The sequence below is a fragment of the Anomaloglossus baeobatrachus genome, chromosome 5 (genome assembly GCF_048569485.1).
Source record: "Anomaloglossus baeobatrachus isolate aAnoBae1 chromosome 5, aAnoBae1.hap1, whole genome shotgun sequence".
NCBI classification, from domain to species: domain Eukaryota; kingdom Metazoa; phylum Chordata; class Amphibia; order Anura; family Aromobatidae; genus Anomaloglossus; species Anomaloglossus baeobatrachus.
Window position 1 is genome coordinate 415,659,149 of NC_134357.1, and position 20,655 is coordinate 415,679,803.

General features: G+C 47.3%; 1 protein-coding gene across 1 annotated transcript; it reads right to left on the reverse strand.

The window, feature by feature from the left end:
* Positions 1-562: 562 nt before the first annotated feature.
* Positions 563-18,646, reverse strand: DCAF7 (DDB1 and CUL4 associated factor 7). The gene is made up of 7 exons (XM_075350268.1): positions 18,421-18,646; positions 12,614-12,772; positions 12,422-12,533; positions 3,623-3,741; positions 3,148-3,357; positions 2,903-3,020; positions 563-2,466 (listed from the first exon to the last, which is right to left on the reverse strand). Exons 1-7 carry the CDS (start codon positions 18,556-18,558, stop codon positions 2,294-2,296), a joined length of 1,029 nt encoding a protein of 342 aa, XP_075206383.1. The 5' UTR covers positions 18,559-18,646; the 3' UTR covers positions 563-2,293.
* Between the last annotated feature and the right edge of the window lie 2,009 nt (positions 18,647-20,655).

Below are 20,655 nucleotides of genomic sequence, written 5' to 3' on the forward strand. Positions count from 1 at the left end.
CGTGAAGTCACCATCCTGACACTCGCTGTAGCGCGGGTGTCGCGCTGGTGTCATCAGGATGTCATCAGAGTTCATTGGGAACTCCAATGACCTCCTGGACGTCACTGCACACACACTGCTTGCTTTGTAAATACTCACCTGTCCCCGTGGTGCTGTACCCTGCTGTACCCAGCGCAGTCCCCTCAATGTTCCGGCTTCCAGGTCCTCAGTGCAGTGAATATTCTATGAGCATAATGAGCGGCGGTCAGAAGCAGGAAGCAGCAGAGCCAAAGAAAATAGCGCTGGATACAGGTGAATATAGAAAATCTTTTTATTTAAAAGACCCGTGTTTTCTCCGGTACATGTGACACGTATGCAGACACAGATGACACACACGTGACAGACGTATGACCATAACCATGTGTGTGACTTGTACCTGATTAAACACGGACGTCTGAAACCGGCTTTATTCTGTTATCCTTTTGTGCTGGAGGGGCTCAGGCAGCAGTCATAACATCTACCATTCAAAACACATGCACGCTTCAATAAAAAGGCGTTTAAACAAGCAAACTCCAATATCACAGATAGGTCAATTGAAATTTATTAGGGGAGCCGTTCTGCTGAATATTTACAATTCATGGTACAGCACATTCAGCATGGAAAGTTGAGGGCTATGGTGGATCTATCCCAAGCAAAGTAGACCAAAATAGGAATTACCCCAAGCCAAAAGGTAGCCTGCTGGAGGCACAGAATGAGAGTGAGCTGTACCTGTGCAAAGTTTACTTTTTGCCAATACTCCAAAATACTTTTTTCAATCCACCGGTTTTTTTTTTGCTTTTTTTTTTAAAGGATAACAAATGAAAACATCACACACCTGCGTATTAAATAATACCCACACCCATAGCAAAAAGGGCGCTTTTGCAGGAGTCATGTAGGATTAGAAAAGCTTCAATTCAATAGAGCCGAGTTGCAATGCAAGACACAGCCCAAGGTCAGGGATGGCGCTATTTCTGAATGAAAGCAGTCATGTTTTTCTACTTCTTGACAACCCTTTAAAAGTCCACAAACATATATGCTACTGTTGCTACAAAAGCAGTATCACAAGTAAAGCATTCAACATAAAAAGGATTGCTCTTAAAAAGAGTAAATAAGCTTTTAGTTATCTAATAATCGATCAAACTTAGCAAATTTAAGAATCTTTGTAATATACACCATTATCTTCTTTTGCTTCCTCTCTCAAGCACCAGGCTGAAAGTGCCATTTTAGGCTATGTGCGCACACAGCGTTTTTTTTTTGACGCTGCATTTTTTCCCGCTAAAAACGCACAAAGACGCGCAAAAAAAAGTACCGGTAAAAACGCATGCATTTTTACCGCGTTTTTCCAATGCATTGCATGGGGGGAAAACCGCAGAAAAACGCAGGAAAGAATTGACATGTCCATTTATTTTAAGCTAAAAAACGCAGCTTAAAAAAAAAAAAAAAAAAAAAAAAAAGTTGTGTGCGGACAGCAAAAATGAAAACTCATAGACTTTGCTGGGGAAGCAAAGTCATGCAGTTTTGAGCCCAAAAACGCACCCGGAAAAAGCGCAAAAAACGCACTGTGTGCACATAGCCTTATCTGCTTTAGTTGATGCTCTTTCAGAAGCTGCTTTGAATTGCTTCTCTAGCAAGAATCCCTACACTAATACCATATACAAACATTCTGCCTCTGAAATTTTCTGGTCTCCTTTCCCATCTTCAGGCAGTGAGTGTTTTCAAATAGTGTTCGTACAGATTCTTGCTACAGCAGGAGTTCAAAGCAACTGCTAAAGGAGCTTGAACTCTGTCGTTAAAACAGTGCTTTCAGAATGGTGTTAGAGGGAAGGAAGAAAAATAAGGTAGTGAAGTATATTGGAAAGAGTCATAATTTTCAAAAGCTGATGAATAATTAAATAAAAAATAGTTACCCTTTAAAATTATATAATTAAAACAGAGAAGTTACTGATGTCCAACACATAGTCTACACGGAGTAAAAAAAAAAAAAAAAATAAGAAATTACCCTAGAGGAGTGAATTATGATCTGCCGGCTCCTGTTTTTGGGCCTTGTTTATTTTACCAGTATTTTGGGATAAGTCATGAGATGCCAATAAATTAGACAGATACTACATTACCCATCGGGCATCCATATGTAAGCACTGCTGCTGATATAAGATGACCTCAAAAACCCAACAGGAATATATGGAGATTAAAAGTAGACACTAATGATGTACAAAATCCCCAGATTCTGGGATGGGATGAGGAGGGAAGGAGTAAACGGAGTTTGGAATAAATAAAGTCAGACTCTGAGGATCTCCAGGCAGTTGTTGTAACAGATGGCGATCCAGTCTGGTTGGGTGCTCGCCCACTGGACATTGTTAATCTCTCCTTCTGCTGTGTAGGCCAGGATCGGGTCTTCAATGGCTCGTGGCATCTGCTGGATGTCCCAGATCAGTGCTTGGTGATCATCAGCTAAAATAAGACATGCAATACAATGAATCAAATGTCATATAAGGGATATTAATACTACACTCAGTCCCGCTGCCCAACCATAGAAACATTAAAGAGGTTGCCTGGTTTAGAGGCACGATTTTCAGACACCAGATTATGGAATGAAGGGCGTTATCCAAGCTCTAAAAAAATTCAGCTGGGAAATTAAAGATTTGCTTAAGAATTGTCCTGCAGATTAGAGCAGAATGACAAAGCATTCGAGAACCAGCCCGGTACCAAGTGGTCTGTCTCTTTAAGGCCAAGTTCTCACAAGGCATATTTGCAACAACTAAACTCATGCAAGTAAATGGAAATCAAAACAAAATCCCATTTGCATGCAGTAAATAAAAAAATAATATATACATAGATTGCACATTTTTCCTCCCACTGCATTGCAATACTTCATAGTGTTACTCACCTGCAGTGCAGATGTGACACGAGGAATGTGGAGCCCAGGCAATGCCGTTCACACATGCGCGGTGGTTATTCAGTCTGGCCACAGGGGTGCAGGGCACTCGTACATCCAGAATCACTACCTGTGGATGGTCAGATGAAGTGTGGATGCTTCAGGACAGTGCTTAAATCTGACAATGACCTCTTCATATAGTGTGTATTACAAATGTCCTCCAGAGAAACTGATGGGGGACTACTGAGGCGTCTTACCTCCATCCCGTCCATGGCCATGGTTGCCAGATAGTTGGGGTCCTGCTTATTCCAGCACAGTCTGAGCAGAGGATGGTGCTGCGGGTCTTCATAGATAATGGTGCTGTGCTCTAGGTGGCGCAAGTCAAACATCCGTACCGACCCGTCTGCTCCCACTGAGGCAAACATGTCCCGGCCACCGCCTGCTCGGCTAAATGCGATGTCATACACCTGTAATACATGGGACAAAAGGACAACTAATATTTCATTGACAACAAGATGAGCTGCAACTTATCAACAAGCAGTGGTGTAGGAGACCATGTTAGTCACTCAAATGGGGGTCAAAAATATTCATTTCTTGCCCCTTTGTTCTTCCTGCGTGGCACCGCCATGCCACTGTTTTTGTGCATGCACCCATTGAATCCTACAAGACTTGCATACAGCAGTGTGTTCACACCTGTCAGTCACATTTCTACTAATATCACACTTGTCTCACCTCTTTGTCGTGAGCAATAAGCTGTGTTTTCACATGACCAGACACCAAGTTGACTCTGCCAAGAACTTGTCCGGTCTCCAGACCCCAGATAGTACAGGTTGTGTCAATGCTTGAAGTTCCTGAGATTAATAAGAAACCATTTTTAACCGGATAATTTGTTTTTTTACAGTATTATTTTTGCAAGAAAGTGCAGTGGTGATGTATGACTTCCACATCACCCAACGGTGTATTCCATTAATAGATGGAACCGGGAAGCAATGCATTCCACCCACTTAGGAACGCTAGAGAATGCATATAACCAGTAGTCCGTTGGAAAAGTCAGTAAAGGTGACGTTAAAGGCACAAGGTATCAAAATGGAACAAAGCACAGATATTAAATACAATAACAATCACAAACAAAGAAAAATATACGGTAATTTTGGAATAAAGGAATAGAGAATAAGTTAAAAAAATAAATACATAAGGACAACAATGGACAAATGAAGGATGTGAAAGAGCATGCGGAAGGGAAGAGAAAGGACAAAAAGTGCAAAGAAATAAAACACAAAATGAAAACATTATGAATAATATCAATAAGAAGTAATCAGTCAATGAATATGAAATATGAGAAATAATAAAATGAGCATGATTGAAGGGTGACGGAATGACATTAAAGTAAAAAAAAAAAAATGGAATTTTTTTTTATGGAACTTATACATCTCTTCTGCAGGGGTGATGTGGAACGCACACATGACTTTTGGCGCTTCGGTTTCCAGTACGAGCGATGTAACCTTCTGATTACAAAACTCTCTTCCATGTGGACATTGTCACCTTTATCCGCACTGTGCACAGCTGATGCGATTCCCAAAAATTATCTTTTGATTAACTCGGCTATTGATATCCTTGACTTGACACATACAGACTACCCGACGAAGCTGCCGCACAGTGATGCGCTTTTCACCTGTGTGTCCAGATTTGGCAACTTATTTAGCTGCATATTTCTTGTGTATCTCTTCTGCATTCATTGTTGCATTTTAATGTTCTTAACTATTGGTGTATGTGTGGATTATTATACCCACCCCATTCTAACCAATTATATTTGTGGTATTTTTTTAATTGTTTCTAAACGGTTTGTCCTTGTCTGTGATTGATTTATCAATAAAACTTTATTATTTTCAAATATGGGTGTACAGCTGCTTTTTCCCTTCTCATAGGTTCTTCATGCAAGGTACCAGTAGCACCCCATCTGAATATTGTTTTATATTTTTTGATGTGCCGAGTAGCCCACATTATTTTCATGTTGGTCAATGTACTACGCGCAGAGACTGGATCGGGGGCACAGTTGCACCCCACGAGGGGACTGGATCGGGGGCACAGTTGCACCCCACGAGGGGACTGGATCGGGGGCACAGTTGCACCCCACGAGGGGACTGGATCGGGGGCACAGTTGCACCCCACGAGGGGACTGGATCGGGGGCACAGTTGCACCCCACGAGGGGACTGGATCGGGGGCACAGTTGCACCCCACGAGGGGACTGGATCGGGGGCACAGTTGCACCCCACGAGGGGACTGGATCGGGGGCACAGTTGCACCATGCGTCGGGACTAAATAGGCAATATCAGAGCAGGACTACAGCAGTGACTTTGTCTAATGGAGAATAGCTCAGTAACATGACATTAGTAGTATAGCAGTACAATATTATGCTGCCTATCTGTACTCTCCCTTCCTGCCTGTCACAGCAGAACACTAACAAAATGATACCTGGCACCCATCACATCTGAGAACTGGACAGCAGGTGTCATGCCCTGTTCACAGCTAAGGCAGCCACAGTATAGGAGATCGGTCGGACACCAACAACCACAGTCTCCTATGCCCCCACTCTCTCTCATTTGTGGCTGGTTGAGTACCATGCTCAGACACCCTCACACTAGCAAATAAAAATTGCAGGCCCAGTGGTTGCAGAAAAAATAAATATTACAACACGACATTTCATTTTCTATTAAAAATAATGGGAAATATAATCAATTCTTAATAAATAAAAAAAAAGAAGGGAATTTTGTTTACTTACCGTAAATTCCTTTTCTTCTAGCTCCTATTGGGAGACCCAGACAATTGGGTGTATAGCTTCTGCCTCCGGAGGCCACACAAAGTATTACACTTTAAAAAGTGTAACCCCTCCCCTCTGCTATACACCCTCCCGTGCATCACGGGCTCATCAGTTTTGGTGCCAAAGCAGGAAGGAGGAAACTTATAAATTGGTCTAAGGTAAATTCAATCCGAAGGATGTTCGGAGAACTGAAACCATGGACCAAAAGAACAATTCAACATGAACAACATGTGTACACAAAAGAACAACAGCCCGAAGGGAATAGGGGCGGGTGCTGGGTCTCCCAATAGGAGCTAGAAGAAAAGGAATTTACGGTAAGTAAACAAAATTCCCTTCTTCTTTGTCGCTCCATTGGGAGACCCAGACAATTGGGATGTCCAAAAGCAATCCCTGGGTGGGTAAAAGAATACCTCGATAAAAAGAGCCGATAAACGGCCCCCTCTTACAGGTGGGCAACTGCCGCCTGAAGGAGTCGCCTACCTAGGCTGGCGTCTGCCGAATCATCGGCATGCACCTGATAGTGTTTCATGAAAGTGTGCAGACTCGACCAGGTAGCCGCCTGACACACCTGCCGAGCCGTAGCCTGGTGTCGCAATGCCCAGGACACCGACGGCTCTGGTAGAATGGGTCTTCAGCCCTGCAGGAATCGGAAGCCTAAAAGAACGGTAGGCTTCAAGAATCGGTTCCTTGATCCACCGAGCCAAGGTTGACTTGAAAACCTGAAATCCCTTACTCTGGCCCGCGATAAGGACAAGAGCGCATCAGACCGGCGCAGGGGCGCCGTGCGAGAAATGTAGAGCCGGAGTGCTCTCACCAGATCTAATAAATGCAAATCCTTTTCACAATGGTGAACTGGATGTGGACCCAAAGAGGGGGAGACGATATCCTGATTGAGATGAAACGGGGATACCTTAGGGAGAAAGTCCGGACCGGACGTAGAACCACCCTATCCTGGTGAAACACCAGGAAGGGGGCTTTGCATGACAGCGCTGCTAGCTGAGACACTCTTCTGAGTGATGTGACTGCCACTAGGAAGGCCACCCTTTGCGAAAGGCGAGATAGAGAGATCCCGCATCGGCTCGAAAAGTGGCTTCTGAAGAGTCGTCAGCACCCTGTTAAGATCCGAGGGTGTTAACGGACGCTTGTAAGGTGGGACCGGAAAGCGCCGATACTTGTCCCTTGAGAAAGCCGAGAGACAAGCCCTTGTCCATTCCGGATTGAAGGAAAGAAAGAAAAGTGGGCAAGGCAAACGGCCAGGGAGTAAAACCCTGATCAGAGCACCAGGATAAGAAGATCCTCCAAGTCCTGTGATAGATCTTGGCGGACGTTGGTTTCCTGGCCTGTCTCATGGTGGCAATGACATCTGGAGATATCCCTGATGACGCTAGGAGCCAGGACTCAATGGCCACACAGTCGGGTTTAGAGCCGCAGAATTCAGAAGGAAATATGGCCCTTGAGGCAGCAAGTCTGGTCGTCTGGGAGTGTCCACGGTTGACCCACCGTGAGGTGCCACAGATCCGGGTACCACGATCACCTCGGCCAGTCTGGAGCGACGAGGATGGCGCGGCGACAGTCTGACCTGATCTTGCGTAACACTCTGGGCAGTAGTGCCAGAGGAGGAAAAACATAAGGCAGTCGAAACTGCGACCAGTCGTGAACTAGCGCGTCTGCCGCCAGAGCTCTGTGATCCTTGGACCAAGCCATGAATGCCGGGACTTTGTTGTTGTGCCGAGACGCCATTAGATCGACGTCCGGCGTTCCCCGGCGGCAACAGATCTCTAGAAACACGTCCGGGTGAAGAGACCATTCCCCTGCGTCCATGCCCTGGCGACTGAGAAAATCTGGTTCCCAGTTTTCTACGCCCGGGATGTGAACTGCGGAGAGGGTGGAGGCTGTGGCTTCCGCCCACAGCCGAATCCGCCGAACTGCTCGGAAGGCTTGACGACTGCGCGTGTGCCGCCCTGGTGGTTGATGTACGCAGCCGTCGTGGCGTTGTCCGACTGAATTCGGATCTGCCTGCCCTCCAGCCACCGCTGGAACACCTTTAGGGCTAGATCCACTGCCCTTATCTCCAGAACATTGATCTGAAGGGAGGACTCTGTCGGAGTCCAGGTTCCCTGAGCCGAGTGGTGGAGGAAGACCGCTCCCCACCCTGACAGACTCGCGTCCGTCGTGACCACAGCCTCAGCTGGGGGCCGGAAGGATTTTTCCTCCGCCCAGGAAGTGGAAAGAAGACACCACTGAAGAGAGGTTTTGCTGCAAGGGAAGAGAGACGTTCTTGTCTAGGGACGTCGACCTCCTGTCCCATTTGCGGGGTCCGATAGAATCGGACGCAGACGAAACTGCGCAAGGGAACTGCCTCCCTTGCTGCCACCATCTTCCTTAGAAAGTGCATGAGGCGCCTCAAGGGGTGACTGGGCCCGAAGGAGAGATTGCACCCCTGTCTGTAGTGAACGCTGACTATGCAGCGGAAGCTTCACTATCGCTGAGAGAGTATGAAACTCCATCCCGAGGCAAGTCAGTGATTGGGTCGGTGTCAGTTTTGACCTTGGAAATTTGATGATCCACCCGAACCCCTGGAGGGTCTCCAGAGCAATGGTCAGGTTGAGTTGACATGCCACCCAGGAGGGTGTCTTGACTAGAAGATCGTCTAGGTAAGTGATCACCGAGTGGCCCTGTAAGACCGCCACCACTGCTGCCATGACCTTTGTGAAGATCCGTGGGGCTGTCGCCAGGCCGAATGGCAGTGCCACGAACTGAAGTGTTCGTCCCTGATGGCGAAACGCAGAAAGCGTTGAAGCTCGGGTGCGATCGGCACATGGAGATAAGCATCCTTGATGTCAATTGATGCTAGGAAGTCTCCTTGTGACATCGAGGCTTCAGAGTGTTCACCGCCTGAAAAAGTGCATCGGCTCGCTCGGGGGGCGGAGATGTTTTGAAGAAACTAGTCGGAGGACGAGAGCAGAGCTCTATCCTGTAACCTTGAGACAGAATGTCTCTCACCCATCGGTCTTGGACATGTGGCCACCAGGCGTCGCAAAAGCGGGAGAGCCTGCCACCGACCGAGGACGCGGTCTTGGTGAGGCCGAAGTCATGTGACTTAGACCGCCATGCAGAAGAGTTCCTCTAGCCCTCCTCTGACCTGTTGGACGTGGAGGAACGGAACTTTGCTGAGGACCGAAATGACCGAAACCTTTGGACTGGGGCAAGGACGATACCTTTCCCTTGGACTGTCTAGTAACTTCATCCAATTGCTCGCCAAACAAACGGTCGCCAGAAAATGGCAAACCGGTTAAGAACTTCTTGGAAGCAGAGCCTGCCTTCCATTCACGTAGCCACATGGCCCTGCAGACTGCCACCGAATTGGTGGATGCTACCGCTGTACGGCTCGCAGAGTCCAGGAACGGCGTTCATGGCGTAGAACGAAAAAACCTACGCCTGAGAAGTGAAGGACACAACCTGCGGGGCAGAGGTATGTGCAACCGCAATAATCTCAGCCAGAGAAGTTGAGATAGCTTGGAGTGCCCTCACGGCTGCGAAGGCTGGAGCAAAAGATGCGACTATGGCTTCATAGATGGTTTTCATCATAAGCTTTATTTGCCTGTCAGTGGCATTCGTGAGAGATGGCATCTGCCACTAATACTACGGATCTAGCCGCCAACCTAGAGACTGGAGAATCCACCCTGTGACACTGAGCCCAACCCTTAACAACGTCAGGGGGAAAAGGGTAACGCGTGTCAATAAGGCGCTTAGTAAGCGCTTGTCCGTAAAGTTCTGTGCTTCTGGACGGCCCCTCTGTAGTTAGAGTGATCGAAACACGCACTCCTGACGAAGTCGGGGAAGGTTCCCAGCGGGCCCGCTTAGCCTATCAGAGGCCGCGGTCCGTGACGGAGTTCTCACCGTGGGATCTGGGTGTTACCCCAGGAGCCCCTTGTTGTACCGACCCAGAGGGACCCGGGAGCGATGAACTCACAGCTCCCTGGCCCTGTGTTATCGGTCTGGACTGCAAGGCTTCCAGTATCTTAGCAGACCCTCTGTCCATAGACTGAGTCCTGTCATCTGTGCAGTGGAAACCGGCGGTACCACCTGGCCGAGGGTCCCACCAGTGCCGGAGGCTCCGGCTGAGTGAGTGCCCTCGGGGCCAAGCATTGTACACAATGAGGGTATGTGGAACCTGCCTGTAATATAGCCGCACAAGAGGTACAGGTTGTAAAATAAGCCAGTGCCTTGGCACCCTTACTCTTTAAGAGCAGACAACAGCATGTCGTCCGCAGAGTATTCAGTGAGGGTATACAGCCAAAAGCAAATAATGCTGCCGAACAGTGAGAGCATATACCATATAAATAAACATATATATATACACTGCGGCACCAAGGGGGGTCAGCACCTGAAAACTGGTGCCCCACAGTGCTCAGTGAGGGGGAAGGAGGATACCAACGTATGCTCCAGGCCTCCCTGCCGACGTCCAGTCGGCCGTCCCGTCGTTACCCCTGACTGGCAGGCCTGAGAACGGGAGTATATGGTACTAGGCCGCAAGAGCCGGGGACTAAATTTAAAAACGCGGCCGGCAAACATGGCGCGGTCGGCGCGGTAGTCCCAGTCTCACAAACCACTCAGCAACCGCTGCGGCATTTGTAACACAGATGCTGCATGCACCGTCCCTCAGGGGACACAGAGTACCTTATGATGCAGGGCTCTGTCCCTGATGATGTCCAGTCTCCTGTCCGTCAGAATCCCCCAGGGGCTGCGGATGGAGCCCGGTCCCAGTGCATGGCGACCGGTTAGGATCCCCCTCTCCCAGAGCAGTGGGAAACCTTTGCAGATTCTGAGATCCTCCACCGGCAGAATTATAACAATGGCTGCCGGCGTTCCAAGGGGAGGAGAGAGCCGTGGGCGGAACCGCAAAAGTGCGGGAACCTGGTGGCCCATAGAGATCAGTGAGGGGGGCGGAGGACAGCGAAGTGTGCTCCAGCCCTCACTGTCGGCATCATACCGACCGTCCCGCCTTTCTCCCTGACTGGCAGGCTCAGGGGCGGGAGTTTAACACACTAGGCCGCAAAAGCCGGGGACTAAAGTATAAACCGCGGCCGACAAACAGGCACGGTCGGCGCGGTAGTCCCAGACAAAAAATCCACACCGCAGTCGCAGCTGCGTCTGAGGCCAAGGTGCTTCATGCGCCGTCCCAACGGGGACACAGAGTACCTGTAGATGCAGGGCCATGTCCCTGACGATACTCCGTCTCCTGTCCAGCAGATTCCCCCAGGGGCTGCGGAGGGAGCCCGGTCCCAGTGGCTGGATGACCGGTTAGGATCCCACTTCCCCAGAGCCCCTAAGGGATGGGGAAGGAAAACAGCATGTGGCTCCTGCCTGTGTACCCGCAATGGGTACCTCAACCTTAACAACACCGCCGACCTGAGTGGGGTGAGAAGGGAGCATGCCGGGGGCCCTGTTAGGGGCCCTCTTTTCTTCCATCCGATATAATCAGCAGCTGCTGCTGACTAAAATGTGGAGCATTGTGTGCATGTGTGCCTCCTTCAACACAAAGCATAAAAACTGATGAGCCCGTGATGCACGGGAGGGTGTATAGCAGAGGGGAGGGGTTACACTTTTTAAAGTGTAATACTTTGTGTGGCCTCCGGAGGCAGAAGCTATACACCCAATTGTCTGGGTCTCCCAATGGAGCGACAAAGAAAAAACAATACAACACATTCCCTTTAACTTTTTACGTTTGTCTTATTTTAATCTGTAACTATTCTTTGCAAAAGACTTTTCTGAAGTTTCATTATGACCACAGGCAGCATTACAAGTCTCCTTTGTATGAGGCATCTATTGAACCTGTGCAAAGGTCACTGTAACGGGAGGGAGAGCAGGGTGAGCGGTGACATCGGCTATTGTGATCAGCTGTGTATAGAGGGGTTATTTGTCCTTGTAATCCTGGCAATGAGAAGTAACTGGCTGATAACTCTTCCCAAAAGAAAACCCAGAAAGCAGTAGTCTAAAGGCCCCTTTACACACTGCAACATTGCAAACGACATTGCTGTAACGTCACCGGTTTTGTGACGTAATAGCGACCTCCCCAGCAACATTGCAGTGTGTGAAACGCATCAGCGACCTGGCCCCTGCTGTGAAGTTGCAGAACACTACACATCTCTCAGGACCATTCTTTGGTCCTTTGCTTCCCGCTGTGCAGCATGATCGCTAGAAAGTCTCAGTGTGTAAAGGGGACTTTACAGCGACTTCGTTAGCGACTTCCCTTTCAAAAAGCTGCTTTACAACGTCCCCAATGACTAGCTAGGTCGTTCTGCAGGTCCGGATCGCTGTTGCGTCGTTTTCCAGGTTTGCCTGTTTGACAGCTCACCAGCGACTCACCAGAGACTTTGTAGCGATCCCGGCCAGGTTGGGATCGCTGGTGGGATCGCTAGAAAGTCTCAGTGTGTAAAGGGGCCTTAAAAGAGCCGAGTGGTCAGTGTGAATTTTGCAATATTTATTTAATATAAATAAATAATAATAGTAATATTAACTTTTTTTAAAATACATGTAACACAAAAACCTGAATTAAACAAGAGATCATTTATTTAGACATGGCTGCCACAGCAAGTTGTTCTTTCTTTCAATCTTAAGTTGTCAGGAAGGCGCCTTTCACATCAGGATCAATAGTAAAACCTAACTGGCACCTCTTTTATACGGCAGTGGGAACATTCAGGACACTCACCAAGTAAATTGGGATCTACTTCATTCCAATCAAAGGATGTGAGAGGTGCACAGAAGTCCGAGTTCTTGTTATTGTTCAGCAGACACTCCAAGCGGGTCTCCGTCTCTCCAACCTACAGTAGAAAGTAGAGCGGCTCACATGGAGCAAATCATAAGTAAAAGTATGGCTGCCCTGTATGCGAGATGTACGCACCCTCCAGACACGCAGGTAGTCCCCGCTTGTGGCCAGCAGATCTGGATACACTCCCTTGGTGTCAGGAATCCACATCAGCTTTGTGGTGGGGTACGGGTGGTCAAAGGTGTTCCTGCAGATAAACTCGGAGCTCTCCTCATCCAGACCGACCAGCTGCACCTGCAGAGAGGAACACGACATGTGTAGTATATTGGAATACAGACATGTATTCTCCCTGTGCGTCCTATGTAACACTATTATAAGTGGTGACTCCTGACTTCTTCCTTGAAGAGGAAACCCAATTATAATTGCCATTATAGATGGATGACGCAGCACTCTGCCCACCAGATAGGATTAACCTGTCACTACAGGACCTGGTGTTTGTCTTGTGCCTATATGTCAATCTGGCACAAGTTTGGCATTTATCCATTTTATTCCTCTTTTGCCCTCAACATTCCCTTGATGACTCCTCACTACTGAAGTAGAAACGCGTCGGGAGGGATTTCTTCTTTTTGGGGACACATGGTTCAGTATTACACTTGTGTACACTTCAGCGACTGAAGGAGCATTTCTGGGGTACACAACTACGGAGTTTATTAATTTGATCACCATTTGGTGACGCTGTGCAATGTTTTAGCGCACATGCCCATTGCACAAAAAAATTGTTTGACTTTTCACAGGTTTTGCAACACTTTTCCCGCATAAAAGCTTTGATGAATTGTCCCCATAGTGCGAAGATCCAGCTGAGGACCATAGGTAGGGACTGCTGTAGTCCGTCCTTGCCCCTGGACTGCTCTAGCTGATTAACACAAAAACAGACAGTTGCACTCTGAAATGCTAAAGGATGAAACCATGAATGTAAGAATATAGACATGCTAAAGGAAATCAATAAAAAATTGAGATATTTAGCATACAAAAATGGCCATTTCTACATCTGCCCAGTAGCCACGTCAAGACAACCTTGGATAACTGGGTACCTACTCTAACGCCTCTCTCTGGGTTACAAACCTCCATGTGTACGGACAAGTAGGAACCAGTTATTAGAGAATAAATCCCCTGTGGGGTCATTCCATGGTAACTTACGTTACATTCAGAAGCGAAAAACTGAGTTAATAATGGCTACAGACTGTTCTCTGAAGGCACAAAAATGAGTGAATGTATATTGTACATTGAACTATTCTCAATAATTTAATAATAATTTCATGAAATCTATTGAGAATAGTTCAATGTACAATATACATTCACTCATTTTTGTGCTGCCTTCAAAGAACAGTCTGAAGCCATTATTAACTCAACTTTTGGCTTGTAAATGTAACGTAAGTTACCATGGAATGACCCTGTGGCTAATGGGGGAGGGATGCACATTCAGAGGGCATGACTCAACGTGGCTACTGGGCAGATATAGAAATGGCCATTTTTGTATGCTAAATATCTCAATTTTTCCTAGATATCCTTAAGCAGTAATGCATGTCTATATTCGTACATCCATGGTTTGCATGCTTTAGCATTAGAGTGCAACTGTTTTTGTTATTATATGTCATGTTCAGTTTTGCACCTGTTCACACTACATGTTGAGAGTGCCGTCAGTTTTTTTTTGTCTAGCTGATTAATTAACAGGCCTTTCGTGTCAATCACAACTAGCAAAGCTGGGAAATGCTGTCTGGAAGCAGAACCAGATCCTCTATGTTTTCTTTGAAACACTGGGGTCTATCAAGCAGCCAGGCTCCGATTCATCCTGCCATGGTTTGAGCAGTATTGGGCTACGTTCACACAGTGTGTTTTTTTAATTTGATACATGCTAATATAAAACTTCTTTTTACAGTACCAGCAAAACTTATGAGATTACAGAAATTTCATGCACATACATGCTTTTCTACCTGACTGAAATGGCAAAATGCTGTGTTTTAACAGCATTTTTGAAAGAAGCAGCTTGTCAATTTTTTTTTCAACATTTTTGCAGTTTTTTTTCACCATTTAAGGCAATAAAGAATGATAAAAACGCAGCTGGGTTTTTAGTTAAAGAAACTATATTTAAAGGGAACCAAACATCAGGATTTTGGTGTATAAGGTGCAGCCAGTGCAGTACTGGCACTATCAGGCACATTGTGTACATACTATTAGGGGGCAGCTCGGGTGTTTAGGCTGTGAAATCCATTATAAAGTTTGAAAATTCATCATTCGTTTTTGATTGACGTGTGCACCTCGGCTGATAATGTCCGGGTGGGTTATGCACGTGTATCCCCCCCCCCTTCCGCCGCCTGTTCCTACCTCCCTCTGGCTGTATGTAAATTTCTCTATTCAGAAACATGGCGTCGGAGTTGGCGCCTGCGCATAGCGTTTATCTCCGGCGCCATGTTTCTGAAGCCCGCAGTACCTAGTATTGTGCATGAGAGGGCGGCGCATGCGCCCTCGCTTCTTCAGAGCTCGTTGTGACCGCAGGAGCGCGCACGGTCACAACAGGACTGGAGAACAACTGATTTTGCCCCGATTAGCTGCAGCAGACGTCTGCTACGATATTGTCTGCTGCAGCTAATCGGTAAGATCAGCTGTTCTCCAGTCCTGTTGTGACAGCGGGAGCGCGCACGGTCACAACAGATCTGAGGAAGCGAGGGCGCATGCGCCACCCCCTCATGCACCATAATACTGTGAGCTTCAGAAACACGGCGCCGGAGATGAGCGCTAGGCGCAGGCGCTAACTCAGACGCCATGTAACAGAAGAGTAGAAATGTACATACAGCCAGAGGGAGGGAGGAACAGGCGACGGGGGGGAAGCATGGATACATGTGCAGAACCCGCCCGGACATTAGCAGCAGAGGTGCACACGTCAGTCAAAAACATGATGATTTTTCAAACTTTATAAACATGGATTTCACAGCCTACACATCCGAGCTGCCCACTAATGGTATGTACAGCCTGTGCCTGATAGTGCCAGTACTGCACTGGCTGCACCTTATACATGAAAATCCTGAGGTTTGGTTCCATTTAAAGGGAACCTGTCACCAGATTTGGTGACTATAACCACCAGTGGGCTCTTATATACAGCATTCCAGAATAAGAGCCCAGGCCGCTGTGTAGAACGTAAAAATCACTTATTATACTCACCTAGAAGGTGGTCTGGTCCGATGGGCGTCACTGCTCATTGGTCCGGCGCCTCCTCTCTTCGGCGAGTGCCGTCCTCCTTCTTCTGAGGCCCGTGTGCATGACATGTCCTACATCATCCACACTATCCGGCACTGAGGTCCTGCACAGGCGCACTTTGATGTGCCCTGCTGAGGGCAGATTAAAGTATTGTAGTGCGCATGCGGTCTTTAACCTTTCCTCGCGCTTGCGCACTACAGTACTTTGATCTGCCCTGAGTACGGCAGTTCAAAGTGTGCCAGATAGTGTGGATGATGTAGGACACATCATCCACAGTGGTCTAGGTAGAAGGACGGAGATCGTAGCAAAGAGAAGGTGCTGGACCGGAGACCAGCAATGGCCATTGGACCAGACGGCCCCCTAGGTGCGAATTATAAAAGTGTTTTTTATGTTATATATATGCCTGGGCTCTTATACACACTATTCTGGAATGCTGCATATAAGGACCCACTGGTGGTGGCCACAGCTTATAGTCACCAAATCTGGTGCCAGGATCGTCTTAAAGATGTACTGTAGACAAATGACACAATAAAAGCGGCAAACACACAGGAAAAAAATGCTGCAGAAAATGCGGCTTCTTCACTGCCAAGCAATCAGGTTTTGTTGCAAAAAAAAAAAAAAAAGCACTAAAAATGCACTGTGTGAAAGTAGCTTTAGTCTAATGACAAGTTCTCTTTGACGTTTTAGGCTATATGCCCACATTGCGGTTTTATGTGCAGAAAATCTGCACATAAAACCGCATGTTTTGGCAGGAAAAAAGTAGCTGAAACAAACGTGCATTTTTTATTGCGTCGGCGCGTTTTTCACGTTTTTTTCCATGCTTCTTTTTCAGCGTTTTTTATTCATGGTAACCGTAGGGATTCAGGCGCTGTACCCCCGCGGTCGCCCCCAGTTCACCAGCTGATCTTAGAGCAGGGACCCGGCTCTTGCTGCCTGAAGCGGTGCCCGCACTACTCCCGGCCGTTTAAATCCCTGAATACTGCGATTAGTGCGATTGCAGCATTCAGGAGGCAGGACTGGAGTTCCCTGCAGCAAAGTCCTCTGGTAAAGACTGCTAGGCCTAGGTGCAGGGAACCCCGGTGACGTCACAAGGTGAACTGAGTTCATACCTGTGTATCTGAAGGAAATCCCGGTGATCTGCTGGCATGAACTCGAGTCACCTTGTGACATCACCAGACTTCACTACAGCAAAATCCATCGGTAAAGACCAAGAGATGAGGAGATGGCTGTAGGGAATCCCAGTGATGTAAAAAAAGCAAATAAAAAATGCACACAAAAATAAGCGTGTGCATTGAAGTCAATTAGTGAAAAAAAAGCAGGAAAAACACAAAATTGACATGCTGCTTTTTTTTCAGCAAAAAAACTGCCAGGAAAAAAGAAGAAGCATGTGCGCAGCAAGTCAGGATTCTCATAGACTTTGCTGGGATGCTTTTTCCTTGCCTTTACAGATTAAAAGAAGCAAGGAACAAAGTAGGAAAAAAGCAACGTGGGCACAAGGCATTAATCCTCAAATAGTAAGCTAAATACAGCACTTGGCAATTTCTGGCAGTTCCAAAGACAATGAATGGGCGAAGATCAAACCTGTGTACACTTACTCTATTCAAAACAGGACTCCGCAGAGAGATACAGGGCAAGGTTCTAAAGATTGATGGGGCTCCAAGAAGTTGGACCCCGAGATCAGCAAGCTTTTCCTATCCATACGGGATAACTTATCTAGGAAATAGCTCTGTGACTTGATGAGATATATATATATATATATATATATATATATATATATATATATATATATATATATATATATATATATATTTTAGTCCTGAAGAAGCGTCATGTTGGACTGCAAGCAGAGATTTCACACACTGTGCTCCAGAATAAACAAGCATGAATCTCTCTGCAACGGAGCAAAGCAGCACAAAACGAAAAGAGCGGCAGAATCAGGGGAGCTTTAAAAGGAATTTCCCCAATCATGCACTGGACCCTATTATCACCTTCCTTATTGCTCCAGTCGCCTTTGTCCTATAAATCTGACCACCCATTGCTTCATCCCTCTGATATGGTAGAGGACTGGATGGCCACTGATGCTGACAGCGATCCCATCATTTATTTTTATAGTACCGCTCTCATTTTTGTGGTGCCTCATACGTCGCACCGGACTGGTCCTGGATAGCCGGCTTTATATGCAGCATTATTGTCCGGCTGTGGACAGCGGAGCCATGCATGGAATACAGAACAGGTCACTGTAATACGTGGACCCGGCCTTACCTGGATGCTGGGGCTTCTTGGGGTAATTAGGGTTCCCCCCATGTCAGATCGGAGGAGATCCCGGCTCCCTAAAACCAGAGTGTTCCCCACTCACATGTCGCAGGTGACCCCACGGATTGGGATCGGCACACGTTCAGCTCCAAGGGCCGATTTCCCTGGACGTCAGTGGCCTCCGCTGATCAGGGGTCATTGCCACCACCGACACCGGGGACGCGTTTCCCCCTGTAGGGCTGTAGGGGGCGACTTCACTTTATGGCTGTTATATTTTTATACTGTAAATTCTGGGCGTCATAATGGCAAGTCAGGAACAAAAGTCACCCAGGTGCCAACAGCAGAAGCCCACCTCTGCCCCCCGCTCCACCCTCCCTGCTCACTAGAAGGGGGCACAGGCTGGACCCCATATGTGCACACGGCATTACTCAGGTTACCTTATTGTTATACTCCTCCACAAAACTCCCCAGAGCCAAGCGGAACCTCTTGTCCGGCCTCACACTCCAATTCATGGCGTACACCGTCCATGGCGCCTCGTACTTGTAGATCTCCTTCCGTTTCCCGTGCAGGGACATGGCGGCGGATAGCTCAGACCGTTACCGAGAATACAATCACCGAGACCTCCGTAGAACGGTAGGACGCATGCGCAAAACCTCAGACTCGCTTACGCGGACAGCGAATCAGAGGCAAGGGGCGGGACATAAGCATAAACATTCCTAGAGATAGTGATAACGCTGATTGGGTGATGAAAAGAACGCTTACTAATTCCGATTCGATATGCCACTCAGTGGGCGGGACTTATAGCGACAGATGCTTCACGTGCGTGTCAAGCCTCTCTTGCATTATGATTCCTGATTGGTGTGGTGACAATGTGGGAGGTGTGATTTAGAGGTAGTTGGAGTCTGCGCAGTTGGGTGTCGGAAGGTTTTTTTGAGTTTTTAAAACAATTTGTAATAATTGCATCTAATGGTTGTCTATGTGGTCGTGTTGGGGATAGGGCTGCCACATTTGTAGGAATTTACGATCACGGGTCATGTTCACTTTGCCATAAGGCCACTGCTAGAGCGCGACTTCTGCAACTTGCTTGTAGCCTAGGGGCATTCACCTGCACAGAGCGATCAGTGGCCACGTGACCCAGGACTAGGCCAAAGTAGCCAAACAGCTTCGGCCTCATAGAAAAATTGCCTCAATCACTGACAAATGTTCAGATATTTGGGTCATGTGATTTGCCTGAGACTTTTCATTCAACTGAAGTCGCCGCGTAAAAATTAATATAATATATAAAATATATATAAAATATTGAATAATGTTCTATTGAGTATAGCAGATGAAAATCTTGTTGGCATATGACCGCCCAGTTGTGCTGGAAATAGAGGGGAATCCTGACAGTGTGCACATTGCACAATGGGATGACAACTGTACAGAAATTCTAGAACAGTCAGTAAAAATTATTTAACAGCCTTCAGCTCGATCTCGAGCCATGGCGACTTGATGGATGAACGCTCTGTAGGAAGATCGATCTTGTGCAGCCCAGATAGGTCCACCAGGGTCTTCTCCGCCGTTACCTTGATAGTATCAAGCCATCGAGTTGCTGATCTTCCTCTTCGCCTTGTTCCTTCTAGTTTTCCAACCATGATGTCCTTCTCCAGTGATTGCTCTCTTCGTATGATGTGTCTAAAATAGGCAAGTCATAGCTTGGGGATCCTTGTTTGGAGTGACATGTCTGGCTTGATTTGCTCAAAAATTGATTTGTTCTTCCTGCCATCCATGGTATTGATAACAGCCTCTAGCACCACATTTCAAAGGCGTTGATCCTTTCTTTATCATTCAGAATTCGAATCCATATGTTAACACACAGAAGACCATGTAGCGCCAGCGTCCCTGCACAATCCTGCCTCTCCCCTCCAGCAAGGCCGCCTCCCCATGATCTTCCACGTGCTTCCCTGCTGCCTCCTGCTTCCAGGGCCTGTGCACATTGCACAGGTCCCCCGGGAGCATGCATGGGGCACACATGCACTCTCTCACTCTTAAAGGGCCAGCACACTAATTCCCAGAAGTGCCTCTCAGCCTATGGATGAGAGGCAATAGCTGCTTAACACTAGAAGTCCCAGAGAGGGGTCATGTAACATTTCTACCTTTGGAACCCAGAGATGGGTCGAATGACCTGAAGGATTTTAGCTAACATCCTATAATCATCGTCTTTTGTTCTGTAATTAAGGCCATTGCTGTCGCACCACAGGAGGTTGTTGTTTTCCATTGAGTTTAGTCATTTAGTTTCTAGTTAGTTCTATTCAGTTTACTAAGGGTCATTTGACCCTCTTTCGGGACTTCAGGGGGGAGCTCGAAATTTCTGGGACTTCTAGTGTTAAGGCATCCTCCCATGATAAGTTAGTTAATGTCCATCTAGCTAGTTAGTTGTCAGGTCCCGTTGAATCCTGCGCCATTACTTGTACATGTACCCGCTTACCTGTACCTATTTCCCAATATCTGCCGTACCCTCCTCACATGCCTGCACCTGCCTGCACCTGCCGGCCTGTCTGCATCAGCCATCCCGGCTTCACCTGTCTGCAGTAGGGACTTTGCCTGTCCGTAAATAAGCACAAAAATAGAAGAGATACTCACAATAATATATAACTGCCGCTCCTTGGGTGTAAAACCATGCTGATCGCCTG